We start from the raw sequence: 17,394 nt of genomic DNA, 5'->3' as shown, positions 1-17,394 counted from the left end.
TAATTATTTATATAATTATATATAATTATATAAAATTATATTTAAAAAATTTACATATAATTATATATAAAATATGTCCATATATATAACATTTTTCCTGGGTAGATATTTTCTAATTCGAATTTTATTTATTATTTACATTTCGTTTTTACATTTAGATCAATATGACAATTTTAATATGCACCAATGCGAATTAATGCATCCAATCGAACTTGCTATTAGACACAATTGAAAAATATAGGCAATAAGAACGTTTCTGATAAGTTGGAATCTGTTATTTTTTGTTGTTTGTGATTTTCAATTGTATCTAAGATTTATTTACTTATATTTTTCTAGAATTAGAAAAAGATAAAGCACGGTCTATATATTTTCTCGTCTCCTCGTTTTTTAGTCGATTTCTATATACAAATAATATTATATATACACATTTTTGAAACGGCAAAATTATTTTTATGCTGGCGGCCAACTCTCTTTGCACGCCTCTGTAGCACAGACCTTCAAGGAACGATCTAAAGACGTTCAGAGAATGTTCTACGATCTAAAGATGTTTCCCGACGGTCTTTCGTACAAAGTGCTGTGTGAAAATGAATTGAAGTACAACTTTGTACAACAATGTACAGTAATTTATATAACGTAAAACGAAAATGTAAATAAAAATACATGATCCCTTCCGCAATTATATGCAGATCTTGCAGCAGCGATGCAGATAAACAAAATACTCCACAGTCTCGATTAGTGCTCGTTATTTTTTTATATTAAAGGATTCGTTACAATTAGCGAATTATAAATACTTGCTTTAATACCCTATAAATAGAATATGGATTGTTAAGTAATGAGACTAGTCGATTGTAGTATCTAATTGAAACGATCATTGTGGATTAAGAAAAAAATATTCATTTTTTTTGCTAATTACCGTTAAATTTTCTACAAAAACAGAAATCTTGTTTTAGAAAAATATTAATTAATTAACATTTACAATAAATAAATTTAGAATCATAAGATCGCAATTTATAATAAATTAATTAATTCTAAAAGTCAGATAAAATTGTACTGCATGTTACTGCAAAGAAAACTGCATGTCTCGAATATAAAGAAATTGTATTATTTTTTAGTAAAAAAACCAGACAAAAGTATTCGAGAACATACATTGCCTAAATGGCTTTGTTTGTAATTTCAACATTATAACAGCGGCGTAACTGTACGTTATATTTATTTATATATGCCTCAGGATTAGTTTCACCAACATTATTGAACATTATTATAATCCTCCGTGAATCAGGTGGGGTGTGACATACTCTAGCAAAATAAATTTCTATAACTTCTTAAAAAGAATCGTGCGCAGTTTCGTGCAACTGGAGAATGCGTTGTTACCAATCATACTGAATTATATTTATGATGAAGTATAGCATAGAGTGTGAAATATGCCCACATATGATCCATGTCAATTTTTTATCTGGTTTGCGGAGGGTTAACGTTATTCAATGTTATTATACTTAAAATTTATTTTTCCTATATTTGCTATAAATGTGAAGAAAAAAGAGAGAAGCAAAAAAGATCGGTTAAACTAATATAGGTGAAACTAACTCCCCACAGAAATCGGTATTTTTAAGAGACACATGTGAACAAAAAGAGCCAATAGTATATGATATTATAGTCTTATTTTATTGTTAAACTTTTTATATTCGTAGTGACGAAACATAATGAACTGCAAACACAGTATCTTGAAAAATGAATCATCGACTATGTACAATTTCGATACCTTATATCAATTGATATAATTAATTTCCCCTATTCGAAAATTCAGCGAAGATCCTTCGTAAATTTCCAAATCCCGTTAATATATATTATATTATGCATACATAGTTAATTTATTTTAAATTAACTGTATTGACAAGAAAAAGAAACAATATTAATTGTTGACATCGCAAAACATTTCTAGGAAAACTCAGATCTCTCCCAATCGAGATTGAAACGATTTTCCATCTCTACGTAAATAGTGTGTATCTAAATAGTATTAATGAAAGTTGGATTGAGGGAAATACTCATTAACAATAAGATGGTGTAAATATCAATAGACAATATAAGCGATACAATAATATTATCGCGTCTTTACCAAAGTACGTTGTATTATCAAAGTACAAAACTCACTCAGGGAAATTTATATTAAAAAGTACGTATATGCTTTTTTTCTTTATATATTTAATAGCAGTGTGTAAGATAGCCCTCTTAGCTGAGGTTGATGGAAGAGAAAGAGATATCAATAAACATGTGGCACAACGAATTGTCTATTCATGTACCATGTGTTTCCACATCGAGCTATCTCGCAGATTTCTCGTTGCTTCTCTGTTAAAATTGATGCAATTATCTTCAACATAAATGAGTTTCGAAATAACACAGTAACAGCTATTGAATGTTTAAGAAAAGCGTTATAAAACGTAAATTATAGAGCTACTTTGTGATAGCAAAATTTATCGTATTTCAAGGTTGAGTTCTGTATATAATGCAGTAAAAAAGATAATTTCTTTTAAATTATAATATTTAAGATAAAGATAATATTAAAGATAAATTTTAAAAGCAATTCTCGATTACAATGATATATAAGAGCAGATTTAAAATTTTTTTATCAATTCAAGTAAGTAGAATATTAATTCGTAAAACATACACACACACACACACATACACACACACACACACGCACGCACGCACGCACGCACGCACGCACGCACACGCACGCACGCACGCACGCACGCACGCACGCACACATATCATAAGTATAATCATATATAAAACATATACATACATATTCATATATCCCTCTTTCTTTTGTAAAATTACTCTTTAGTGTAATAATAATAGTTATGTAAAAACATAAAAAAAACAAATTTGAAAAAATGTTAAAAAAATTGTAGCAATATTACCAATCAATATAAAAAAAAATCAATATCAATCAAACACAGATTCAATTAAAAAAATACTCACAGTTATAAAAACTTATACACAATTATGCATAATTTTATATAAAATTATACATAAGTAATTTTTTTACATTTCTTTAAACTTGATTTTTTCTAAAATAAATAGTGTGAAAATTACCCTTTTCATTATTTTTAACATTTTTACGTTAATTGTTATTTCTATTACACTTAAAAAGTAATTTAAAAAAAAAGGATGTATGAATATGTATGTTTATGAATATTTATGTATGTTTATACATATTTATTCATGAATAATTTTTTACCAGGATATTTATATTCTGGTTGAGTTTGGACTACCTAAAATTATGGCTAAGATTCCACAAACTGAATTAGTAAAATAAACGGTTGATATCAAGATATTAAGCAAGCTGTAAATGCATACATAATGCTGATAAAAATAAATAGCGAGGTCTCAAAGATCAAAAAATTGAAGCGGATTCTCACAGAATTATATAAGAAAGTTGTCGCTTATTTTCATAGTGCGTGCTTATAATTTAAAAGTATATGACATGCAATGTAGTTAATCATCATTCCATTATATATCTTCTCAGTCGGTTGAAGTCAGACACACGTTCTTATCCGTTCTAAGAGAATACGCTTGAATCATGAATGACAGGTGCAAGGAAACTAAAATGCATCTTCAGTATATTTATGTGATAATATTATCACATATTGTACATATGATATTTCTAATAAACAAGAAACATCAGTATTTAATTTAGAGCAGTATTTAAAAATATTATTGATTTTGTATGATTTTTATCGACGTGTGTGTGTTTTTATACATATAATATTTTAAAAATGTTAGAACTATCAACGTTTTTATAAATATCACTATTCAATGTTGATATGTTAAAATGTAAATGTTTTTTAAATTGAATTTGTGTTTAATTGATGTTGATATTTTTTTATATTAATCGTTAATATTGCTACAACAACATTGAACAAATTAATATTAAAGCCGCTCACTCAAAGATAGTACGTGGTACTGCTTTTTAGTAGACGCAGCGGAGTAATTTTCTCGTAACTAAGAACTACATTGGATAAAAGGCGTACTATAAGATTTTTTACCAGTGTTTTAATGAAATAATTTTTAGAAGCTGACCCGAAGACTCTAAGATAAAAGTACTATATTTTGGAAATATATTTTATTTAATTTTGGGTAAAAATTAATTTTGGAATCTAATATTCTTAGAATTTATATGGAAAAATGTTGAATTGCAACGTCTACAAGATATTACTTCAATGGACATTTCAATAAATGTTTCTGGAATAATGTATTTTCAAACATATTTTACAATTCAATGTTTCTGAGATGTTGACTCAATATTATAACAACACTGTTTGTAACAATCGATATTTCTGGATTGATATATCAGCTAGTGATGAAATCATGATTTTTTTTGTGTACTAGACTAGACATTATAAAAAATAATGGATGTGGATTTGACGTCATGCAGTTTTTATATAATTTGTATATTAATACCAACATGATAAGAATTATTGTAATTAAAAGTGAATATACAATGTTCTTAGAATTATGTAAAGTAATGCTAAAGTCATGATTACTAAGCAATTTAATCTTTCATCTTGTGTGTTATTACGACGCTATAATGTTGCTTTTTAAATAGTAAATTTTAACAAATTATATAAACATTGCACATTGCAAGGTCATATCTACATTCCTTAGAGCGCACATTTGTAATATTAAAACGTTTGCGATATTAAAATTTGAAGAGAAAAAGAAGAACGCATGAAATGAGAAGGATCAAGAGAAGCATTTGAGTGCGTTATTATCACGAAAAAATGCTATTTTTGCTGAGCAATTATCGTTAAGCAATACCAAGTTGCAGAAAAAAGTTTATTACGTTCTAATAGGCAAATATCAAATCTAATGTTCTTTACAATATAATCTGTACCGGAAAAAGAAGGATGATAGTAAATATCGCAGCATATTTAGAACGTTCGTGCCGCACGAAACATTCGCGTCAAATCGTCGGAATTACATTGTCAACGTCCGCTCACGTCATAACTCAATTTTCTTACATATAAATTATTCGTTTGTAATACTTATAGTTATGTAACTAATAATTATTTGCTTTACTAATACATGTATAACCTTTACTGATCCGTATTATAATTACATTGTGAATTGATATTTTATGTATATGTTCAGGAAATATATTAAAACTAAAATAATAATTATTATTCTAAAAAAAAAAAGGGAATTGTATATGAAACTAGAGAAAAACTAAGACGGAATTGGAATCGAGAAGCGGCGAAGATAACCGAGAAATGTCATGCGATGCAACAAGCTACTCGCAAGGCTTTCAATGTAATGGTAAATAAAAAACGGAAAGAAGATATTGATAATATTTATAACGTATGTATAATATTTGTTAATGTATGTATAAAAGGTACTTATGTATGTATAAAATAAAATAAGAAAATAATTAAATTTGCAAAAGCTGTCAAGATTAATAAGGAATCCCGGCAACTGAAATTAATACTAAACAAAAAAATGAAGACGTTCAAAGGAAGATTCACCTGATTCAAGAAATTAAAGCAATTCAAACGATCGAAAAAAGAGTTATGATTCTATACAAATAAAGAGTTATGATTCTATGGAATCGAGTGGTCTAGGACTTTTTGTGAAATATTTTTAACTCAGGTCCATTTAATATCATATTATGCAAACTAAATTTTACAAACTTAAAAGAAAATGAAATTTTTTATGTTATAGCTAAAAGAAGAATTGCTATCTATGAAAATAAAACAGAATAAGGAAACGGAACGTTGAAATATCGCCATTTGATAAGAACGCGAGAGAAGGAAGAACTTTATGAAAAACAATCAATGAATTCTCAAGTAATACAAATTAAATAACAGTTTTAATAGAAAGTTAACGGTAAATTAAATAATGTTTATATTTCTTCATGCAGTTAACGTGTAATAGACAAGCAACATGTTTTTGATAGCTATTGTTATATTTTTCCAAAATTGAATTCCTGCGGAAATTATTAAAGAAACGAAAGAAATGGGGAAACTAGAAGATGTCCACGATAATTGACGATAATCGAAAATAATATTATATAAATACATAACAAATATTTTAATTTTTGACCAAAATATTTCTAGTTTTATATTCAAAAAATAAGATAAAATAAATTTTAAATTACATAGAAACATATAAATTTATTTTTTTGGATTCAAAATTGTAAATTAATCAAATTGTCAATGAGAGTTGCAGCCGTTGTTAGCACCGAAATATTAATAATTATTATGATCGTAATAATTATTATTATAATAATTATTATTATAATTATTATTATAAATTTACATAAGAAATAATTTTTAACACAAAAATAAAAAAAGTAGATAGGTCAAAAAACGAGCAAAAGAAAGATGTAATTTAAAAAAATATATATAATATTTCACTTTACATCACAAATTAATATCGTATAGATAACATGGAACGTTTCGACTATACTAAGTCTTCATCAGCTAAATTAAATCTCAAAAATTTAAAATTAATACAGAATACTTTAATGTTGAATGAACTCCAAGAATAAAATTATAAAGTATTCATATCGCAATAAAGATAATATAAATCAAAAGATATTAAAAAATTACAAAGTATGTAATCATGTCGCAATAAAAATCATACAAATCATCTAAAGATATCAAGACTATTTCATCGCTGGACAGCGAGAAAAAGTTTAATAATTTTTAAAATATAAATAATTCTTTAGTTATATAAAAAAACTCAAATAAAAAAATCATATATCTAAAAATACTTTGAGAGTCGAAATTTACATGATTCGTGTCCCGGTCTTTCGTATTTTTTTATAGTAATAAATTTGTTCAAAAACATATGCAAAAAATACATTAATTTATTAAATTTAGAATACTTATATTTTAACATATTGGAATAAACAGTTTTTTAAATTCATTCGTTTATTTAATTTTATTCAATATGTATGAGCTCCAGTATTTTGCGGATATAAGGCAATAAAAACAGCAACAATTAATATTATTATGTATTATATAATTATATATAATTATGCAATTAAGAACACGCAGCTAGACATGTTTGTTGCTGTGTTGGAAAAATACTATATATGTATTATATGAATATTACATTAGCTCCATATGTGAAAAACAATAATTTTTATAGCAATTATATTCCATAATAATAATAAATTATTTATTTAATAAAGTTAAAAAAAACTATAAGACACGATCGTTTTGTCTCTTCTCTGAAAATTGTTGTGTGTCACTGTTAATACTATTTTATGAATTATCTCTGATGTTTCGTAATGTTAGCTAGATGTTCTCTTGTAAGAGAAATTATTTTGTAGCGCAATTCTCGACTTTACTCAACTCATTTTGCTTTAAAAAAAAATGATAAAAATGACATAGACAATTCTTTTTTATCCCTCCTACAATTACCATCTAATTTTTCCATTACTATCTTTTGATTTGCGAAACCAGACGTGAGGCTAACGTTGAGACGGAGACAATCCACAAAATAGTGTGTTTTTGGGCAGCTGGAATGAAGTTCTATTGTAAGGGAATAAATTTCTAGACGGATAGAAAAAATATATGCAAAGAAATAGGGATTATGTAAAAAAATAAACAAAAGTCTATAAATTAAGAATATTTTAGCTATACAATATCAGTTAAAAGTATCAAACAATCAGCCAAAGAAAAGCTAATATCAGCCAATATTATTTAAAAAATTTTAATGATATTAACTCATAAATACGCCTTAAGATCAACTATAAAAAACAAAATAACAAATAATTTAGCTTATAATAATTTTATGTAGGAAACAACTATATTTTTTTGCAGTTTTAGATCAAAACTTTTAAATAAATTATTATATGACGGATTCAACAATTCCGTATCATTTTGTATATTCAGTCTATTTTTTTTTGTTTTTTTATATAGATTGCTTCCGAAATTAACCTCTTATTAAATCCTTGTTCCTTTATTATTTAAAATTCAATCTATATAAAAAAAGCAAAAAAATGAACTAAATTTTCAAAATAATACGGAATTATTGGATTCATTATATAATAATTTATTTAAGAATAAATGATGTTTCCATGATTTATAAGTTATAAAAATTTGTATCGTCAATTTTTAAATTGATAATTGTTTCAGTTTCTTTGCTGTATAAGTTATAATTTTGTATAGTCGATTTGTATGTTAGTATTTATTATATTTAATATTTAGACTTACAAACAATGTGAATACGAAACGTCCTCTCATACACTCTCAAGACATAGTTATAATCACGTTTATAATGGATCATCGTTATGCTGAGTATAATGTAAGGTTATCTAACTGATATAATTGATTTTAATACTGTAACTATGAATAGTATTTAAAAAATTTTACTTATTAACTTGATTTTAGCTAAGTGACTGAATTAATGATTGGGTATTCAGCTAAATACAACAAACAATTATGAAGTTCTTCATTTTGGACAACAGCCTAACGATGATTCATTACTGTATGCACCTATATCGTTACAACAAATTAAATTGACTCCGAAAATGTTTTTGACGAACTGAGGATCGAATCTTATGGTCAAAACGTCTGCAATTGGTGATTGACATATATATTATATTTGATTACACACGTACAATTGTGTTATTGACTCTCATTGGCATTATATACTTTTATTGATTTAATCTCTGGAGCCTTTTTCAATTTTTATTTGTCACTGAAAAAAGCCTTCATAAAATCGGATTATGAAAGAAAAAATATTAATCTTTTTATAATTTTGAAATAGATTTATATTTCTTTTATTAATTTTTTAGATAAAGATTATGTATTCGTATATAATAAAATATAAAATGAAATATTTTTACTGCGTATATGCTTCTTAAATGATGGCAATTTAAATTTTATCGAATCATCGCATTATATAAAGCATATCGCATGCGTGATCAAATTGCGATAAAAAATTGTCAGACAAATATAGTTTCTCCAAATTATACATATAAGTAGTATAGATATAAAGGAATGAGACATTTGCTTTCGAGGTAATATACAATTTGTTACATTTTTAAATGATACACTCTGATTTGATTATCTATAGATTAATAAAGATTATCAAGGTCAGTTAAATCTTTACCTTATAACTCAAAGTTTCATAAATGTTAAACCTTCTTTCTTTATACCTAATACTAGGTATAGGTAGCAATTTACGATAATATCAGCCTTGATACATAGCATTGACTTGACAACATTTCTGTCTGAGTGCATTCTTGGAATACTATGAAATTTTATGTGAGACTGCGGAAAAAGTAAAACTATGTATATAAATAATAATAATCGTAGAGAAATAAATTGTTCCTTTTTACTATAAATTTTTTTACATAATTTATATAATTTATAACATATACTTCGAATTAATTACTCTTAACGTCTAACTAATTATTACGTTTTAATAATATTAATTAATATAATAAAATTTACATTAATATTTCAAAGCTTTGATAATCATACAGATTTATTTAACGAATTAATGATCTTATGGACGGTTATGTCATTGAAATGCCAGTTATATTTCATTCATGACCGTATAGCTCTTCGCGATGCATGTATATTATATATCTAGAAAAAATTGCATTAACATCATGAAACTAAGAAAACAAAAATATTTTTTCCTATTATTGGATACAAATGATATTCTCGATCTTATATTCTGTATCTTGATCTATATAATCACAGAATAATTTTAATTTTTTTATCATTATATATATTTAATCTGTTAATTTTTTTATATTAGAATTTAATTTCTAAAGTTATATGAAAAAATAGATTATATAGTATTTGCCAGAAGAATATTTAAATACATACATTACATATTACAAAAACTTGTAAGACAAAAAATAACATATAATTAAATTTTATGAAATGGAAAATGTATAGAAAATGCTAAATAGATAAATACGTAGGATACAAAATATTAAAAACCCATTTCTGTTATTAATATTAATTTCAATAATTCACTTTGTTATACTCTTTGTTCAGTATTTATGTTATACCTAAGTTAATATTAGGAAACATCAAGTGACTAGTATTACGTATTATGAACAATAACTCCACAAAATTTATGATATTTGCACAGTTGTATGATTTGTACAGTGCACATGTCAATTGTACAGTTTTTAGAGAGAGGGATATCTAGAACTATATATGTCAGACCTGTAATAGATAGACAGTAAATGACAGTCGACTTTTATCCACGTTCATATGTGTTTCGTTCTGTACTTGCCTATTGTAAGTTCCTTGGAAAAGAATCTTCACATAATGGAAAAGTTATTCCGTCTTTCGGATATAGAATCTTTTCTTTAATGCAATTAGTTTTATTGATTTTTATAATTATCGACTTTTATTCAAATTCAAATGGATATATCGATTACATTGACTTAATAGCAACTGAAGACTTTCTGTTAAAATTTTTTTGCACGTAAACACGTCATTCTATCGTGCATCTATCTATATTATTTTTTAATTGTTGTTTATAATAATTTATTTCTTCTAATAAGCAAGTGTAGCAATTGTTTTTTAATAGTTTTATAGCATATCATAACAATCAATCGTATATTCAAAATATTTTAGTATTCTTCTTCTTATTCAGATATATTGTACACCCAAAAAAAATATTCTGCCGATAAGCGGGGAATTCCTCTTAGCACTTTCTCTAATTGTAAGCAAAAAAATCGTACATAAATCAGGCGCGTGTACTTATAACATAATACGTATTCATCTATAAAAATGAGGAAATATGAGTTATATCTCGTCATTTTTTAAGAAGGAATATGCCAAAATTTTAAATTTACTTCGTTTTCTCTATATGCAATTTTTTTTTCGCTTTTAATAAGTTCGAATAATAATAATTTTCTTCATTACAAATAATAATCTTTAAATACAAGTAACAATCTCTGATTAGTGCATTCTTTTACTAATGTAAAATAAAGTTTAGAGGGCAATTTCAAACAGAAAGTGATCTTGAGTATTATGATAGTATTATAGTAATATAAATCAGTAATATATATAAATCATTTGTATACAACTATCGAAAGATATTTTAAAATATATTATATAATATAAATACTCAAGATCAAGGTCACTTTTCTTCGAATTTTTTCTCTACTAAAGTTTTATTTGTTTATCGTAATATAAACAAATAAAATTAATATTTTTGAAAAATTTTATTGCTATATGATAATTAAAATAAAATTTCTTTTAATAATTCTATTTATACATCAAATACAATAGAGAACGCCAACACGGTCAAAGATGTTTTGAATAATACAATATATTCTTTATTAAATCAATTTATTTCAGATTGAGCGCAGTTAACTGTTTGAATTTTCACAATCAGTCTGAAATCACTGATAATCTTCTCTAAATTAAGTTAAAAAAACAATAAAAAACTTATTGGGAAAAATATTATCTCAGCCAGGATTCGAACGTAGGACTCTCGACTTTTTGTTCTCTATTTATAATTCGATTTATAATTAATTCTATTAATCTTATTATTTTTTAACCGATTTTGATTTCGTGCATAATCATACATAGAATTTGTTTATAATGCAGTGATTTGAATCTAAACTCAGTGACGTTGATCAACCGCGTTCAGGATTTCTCCGATTTGCAAAACCCGAATATTTTTGGTAAAATGGGTGTAAAGGTAAATATAAAAACAGTCTTTTGCACTTACTCCCTAGCAATAGATATAAAGCAAATTTTCATCAATATATTTGAAATTCTTTAAAATTATATATAATGGAGAGTAATATTTAATGCTGAGCAGTTGTTATAATGATCAATCTTCACAGTGCTATGAGCTGAAGTACTTTTCTATCAATGCAGTGGATTTCCGAGTATATACTTAGTGCATTGATGAAAACGCGAGAAAATACATATTGATTAAAGTTAAAATTATCGTCAGTGTATAGACTAACATGAAACATATAGCTTAATTTCAGAAAATAAAATAAGCAATTGAAACAATTTAACTATGCTGTTCACAGAATTTTACTGTGGAAAATGGCGTTTACAAAGGAGAAGAGATGCATCAGTCGACTAAGTATAAGAGCCTTGGAGAATTAATGTGGGTTAGCATTACAAGTCATGAGGATAAAATTGCACATGTGAGTTGACATTTCACGTAATATTAATTTTTGTATTTGCAGGAAGATATAACTTTTAAAGCTTATAATATTTTACTAAAAATGTTTAAAAATGTTTAAAAGCTTTAGAACAATAAAGAGCAATTAAAACTATATTTTTAACTTTAACATTTTTAAAAACATTTGAAAACGTTAACATTTAAAACATAGTATGCTTTGTAGTAGAAATAGTATTATACATATAACAAAAAAAGCAGACTAAACTAGCTATTTCCTTATAGAAAAAAAGGAAACAAAAATTGTCACTTAAGAGCCAACGCAGTTTACGGCAAAGAAATTTTTATTAATATTTAACAAATATGCATATGTATGTTTTGATCAATTATTTAGGTCCTTATCAATGCAAATTACAAATATAAGCTATTGATAATGCATAAATATACCAAATAACAGCGAATGTCTTATAATTATGTATGAACAGCACATGATGTTTTGCCTAATGGTCATCTAATTATTGCAGAAGTCAGAGTTGCGAACAAGAAAAAGTCCATAAATTATAATAGAGTATTATAACAGTGATCGATTTGTTAGATAAACCAATGTATAAACGCCAGTCATATACAATTAAAATGTCTTCCAAACAATGTATCGTCATCTGATAAGTTATCTCATATAACTATCCGAACAATATGAAAAACAAGTGCTGATAGTACTCAGTAATAAATAGCGTTAAATATACATAATGTAATATACAAGATATAAAAAGATGATATAAAAAATTTTTGAAAAATGTAATATAAAAGATATAAAAAATAGCATTGTGTTGAATATACATAATATAATATACAAGAGATGAAATATTGTATATTATATTAATATAATAGCTGAATAATATGCAAATTAAAATTAAATAATGTGAAATATAAAGAATTGAATTATGTCGAAAATGATACAGTGCAAATTTATATCATTAGAAATCGAATAATGGTGTTATACAATATCTTAACTTACATGAGAATGATACGGAGAGATTTTTTAATGCTGCTGTGACAAATGAAAATGATATTAAAGCGAAATAAAATTTCTTAACTATGTCGGTTAAGAATTAAAGCAATAATGACGACGGAAAGACAATATATAAACAAATGTTCTTATACTAATAATAGGATATAACAAAATGATTTTTCTGAAAAAATTTTTTTTTCTGAAAAATATTGTAATTAAAAGAGTAATTTTCATACTATTTGTTTTAGAAAAAAATCAAGTTTAAAATGTAAAAGTATTACTTATGTATAATTATATATAAAATTATGCATAATTGTGTATGAACAATTTTTTATACATTTTCCCAAACTTCTTTTTTTCTAAAATAAACAATACGAAAATTATTCTTTTAATTATTTTCAATGTTTTTACATTACTATTATTATTTCTATTATATTAAAAAGTAATTTTACAGAAGAAAAAGAAATGTATGAACATATAGGACATCTTTTGTATATGATACATGTTTATAAATATTTATGTATATTTATACATATTTACATATTCATACATAAAAAATTTTTCATTCAATTAAAAATCATAATACTTCTATATAATAATTTTTGCAAAAATCTGAATATTTCTTAAGTTTTGATATCCGCTATGTTAATTTTCGTTTCTTAATTAATTTTTTAATTTAAAATTTTACATAATAATAATATTGTATAGTTGGACGCACGTACTGATGAAACGTTTACATACACGGAATTGCAAGATAAAGCTGTGAGATGCGCTTTATGGTTACAAAAGCAAGGAATCAAATGTGGCGACGTTATCAGTGTGTGTACGAGTAATCAACCCAACTCTATAGTACCTTGTATTGCAGCGGCATATGTCAACGCAATCTTTAATCCATGGAACGAAGATATGGATTTACGTAAGATCTCTCGATATTCATATATCAAATATTATATATTATCTTAAACATTTTTACATATTACATTTTGATTACATTTGATTAGATAAGTGTATTTTTAACAAAAATGTGCGCGAATAAAATTTTCTACTTTGCGATAATTAAACATAATTTTTTCTTATTTATTTATTGATTATACAGTAATATTTAACATAATACTTCTTTATTAATTATGAAGTATTTGTTACCAGCAACTGCATTACACGTTTTGCAACTGACTACGCCGAAGGTAATCTTCTGCAGCGAGAAATCTGTGAGTGTCATTTTGAACGCGATGAAAGAAAAAAATTACAATCCTATGGTGGTGGTTTTCGGCAATCATGATAGCGCGATTTCGTTATCCGATATCTTGAGGAATTGTAACAATGCGGAAGCTGCAAATTTCCGCTATGTTGAGCTTGACGATGTCAAGAAAACGGCATGCATCATGCATTCATCGGGCACGACGGGAATGCCGAAGGGCGTTGAATTGTCTAATCACACTATGATACTCATGAAGGACAACAGTACCCTAGATATGACGAATGTACCAACACTTTGGTTCTCATCTCTTTATTGGATCAGCGGAGTATTGCTGAATGTGAAAGCAATTTCGCAGGGTGCCACAGTGATCCTTTATTCACAATTCGATGAGGACATGACTTGCCAATTAATTGAAAAATATAAAGTAATGTTATTTGGCAAAATTTAATTTTTTTTTTATAACTTAATTTATTGCGTAATTAAAATTTAAATATTGTACAATATAACCTAATTTTTAAGATTTTCTGATTTAAAAAATAATGGAAAAACAAATTCTGATCTAAATAACTGCCATATCTTAGTCTGCTGATATAGATTTTTTGCTGCAAAATAATTTTTATAAGTGAATTAATTAATATAGTTTTCTCGTGAATTGTATAACAAAATTGAATCAATTCCTTTTAAACAAATTGTAATATTTTTTATGTATAGTTAAAATAATTCATGATATATAAAAACCTTTTATTATAATAATAATGTTATAAATTTCCTGTCAAAATTGTTCATTGTTTGATGAGACCAATTTATAGGAATGTATCTTTAATAAGGAGTGTACCTTTGTAATATAATATTATATGCATTTATTTTTATTTTATTATTAAGATAAATGTAAATTGCTACTCCAAGGAAATATATTATATTCGTAATTTTTATATCTATTTGTTACATTGCATAATTATATTTAAAAATACACAAAGTATTAAAATTTAAAAATATAACATTTTTATTTATTCAGGTAGCAGTTTTATTTCTTAGCTCGAGTATGATAAATCGATTTGTCAGAGCAGGTTACGTAAAGAATTATTCATTACTATCTTTAAAAGTTATACTAGGTGGTGGTGCAATAATTAAGCCAAAAGTGCAGAAAGAACTAAGACATTATTTACCACACGTTCAGATATTGCAAGGTTATGGTAAATATCGTTAGAATGCGATAAAATATTAATACACTTAAATTTATGTTATGTATGTTGAAAAAATTTGATCAGTTTTCTTGTGTTATTAGGAATGACAGAAGTCGGTGGTCTTGTAACATGTCAATTACCGAATCACAAAGACGGATCTTGTGGGGTAGTAGCTAAGAATGTGCAAATAAAAATTGTGACTCCTGAAAGCGGGAAAGTACTTGATCCAAATCAATCGGGAGAAATATGGATAAAATCTGCAACCATGATGAACGGTTATTATAGGAACCCTGAGGCGACAAAAAGTACAATTGATGAAGAAGGTAAACAGATTTATATGCATTATAATTAATAATAAAAATACAATTTATTATTTCGATCTCAAACGAACATTTTTGTCCATCTTGAAAGTATTATTTTATAACTATTTTAAAGAGTTAATTTTTATTTATTAAAATTATTTACAATTTAAAAAATTAATATTAATTTAAATTATAACATTTATATCATATTATTGATATTCTGCATTTGCAGAAATCAATAATAAGTAAATGCAATAATTAATGTTGTAAAGTATTGTATAAGAACTACAATACAGACAATCCAAGAACTATAATAATTGTTTCTTTATATAAAACATTTTTTGACATCAATCGTTCGTTTTACTTGGAAACTTATGTTTGAAAAATAAAATTAGCATGAGAGTCGAAAGATTAAAAAGAATTAATTATAAGTTAATTAATTAACTAATGCAAACTGAATAAATTCTGTTCCATAAAATCTAAAAATATGTACCTAGTAATAGAAATCTAATACCACGAAAATAAACGTAAAACTCTTTTAGGATGGCTGCATACAGGTGATATCGGTTATATTGATGAAGATGGAGAATTGTTTATTATTGATAGGATAAAGGAACTCATAAAGTACAGAGGATATCAAATCTCACCTGGAGAAATCGAGGGTGTCTTAATATCACATCCAGCAGTGCTAGAAGCTGCAGTAATATCGATACCTCATGCAACAGATGACGAACATCCTCTCGCATATATTACCAAAAAGCCCGGCGCCAAGGTACAATTTTTTATTGCAATATGATAAAGTCATAAAATAAAAATTTACAAAATTAAATTTATCAGTTATATATCTACATTTTTTTTTAACTAATACAAAATGCATCTATTATATACAGTCCAAATAAGAATAATTGCGAACCCATTTTAAGTATTCTAAAGAACATTGTTTAAAAAAATATAGTGAATACAAACTCATATTTATAACGATAAAAACTTATTTTTGCTAACGTTTTACACTGTTGTATATAGCTTTTAAGAAAAAGTGTAATGATTAAATTAGTGTTCTAATATATTGATTAATTATTCAGTAACTGATGATATTTCACCAGCAACTAATGAAATATCATCAGTTGCTAAGTAGTTAATCAGTATATTGAAACACTTTTCTTAAAAGAATAACAATGACATATAAATAATATTAGGTGCTTGAAATGAGCCATTAATATTAATTTTTTTTTCTTATAATATAAATTCTTTAATATTTTTATATTATAAAATAATATAAAATTTTATGTTTTCTTAATTACATTATCAAGATTTTTTTATATTTCTAATCAGAGATTCAAGTACATAAGTTTCTTATTTCAGATAAATAAAGTTATAAATATTAATGTAGATATGTCAGAAAAATATCATTATTTATACGTATATATTATATATTTTTTTAATGCAGAATAAAAAATATTTATTTTTTATATTTAAGTATTTTTTATTGTAATGAATAAATTGTGTTTTTACAGGAAACGGAGCAAGACTTAATAGACTTTGTGGCAAAAAATATGATGGATCACTACAAAC

The 17,394-nt window shown here is 25.5% G+C and overlaps 1 protein-coding gene across 1 annotated transcript in view; it reads left to right on the top strand.

Annotated features, from left to right (window-relative positions):
• Positions 1–10,231: 10,231 nt before the first annotated feature.
• LOC108746126 overlaps positions 10,232–17,394 on the top strand; it is a 38,239-nt gene continuing 31,076 nt past the window's right edge. Inside the window, exons 1-8 of the mRNA XM_018482688.1 lie at positions 10,232–10,274; positions 11,598–11,691; positions 12,035–12,154; positions 13,847–14,054; positions 14,285–14,760; positions 15,352–15,529; positions 15,622–15,843; positions 16,365–16,594. Coding sequence (XP_018338190.1) covers positions 11,680–11,691; positions 12,035–12,154; positions 13,847–14,054; positions 14,285–14,760; positions 15,352–15,529; positions 15,622–15,843; positions 16,365–16,594 — 1,446 coding nt within the window. The 5' untranslated portion in view covers positions 10,232–10,274; positions 11,598–11,679. The remainder of the gene's footprint in view (positions 10,275–11,597; positions 11,692–12,034; positions 12,155–13,846; positions 14,055–14,284; positions 14,761–15,351; positions 15,530–15,621; positions 15,844–16,364; positions 16,595–17,394) is intronic.

The sequence above is a fragment of the Trachymyrmex septentrionalis genome, unplaced genomic scaffold, assembly GCF_001594115.1.
Source record: "Trachymyrmex septentrionalis isolate Tsep2-gDNA-1 unplaced genomic scaffold, Tsep1.0 scaffold16, whole genome shotgun sequence".
NCBI classification, from domain to species: Eukaryota; Metazoa; Arthropoda; class Insecta; order Hymenoptera; family Formicidae; genus Trachymyrmex; species Trachymyrmex septentrionalis.
The sequence above is the reverse complement of the archived record's forward strand: the minus strand, read 5'-3'. Positions and strand labels throughout refer to the sequence as shown.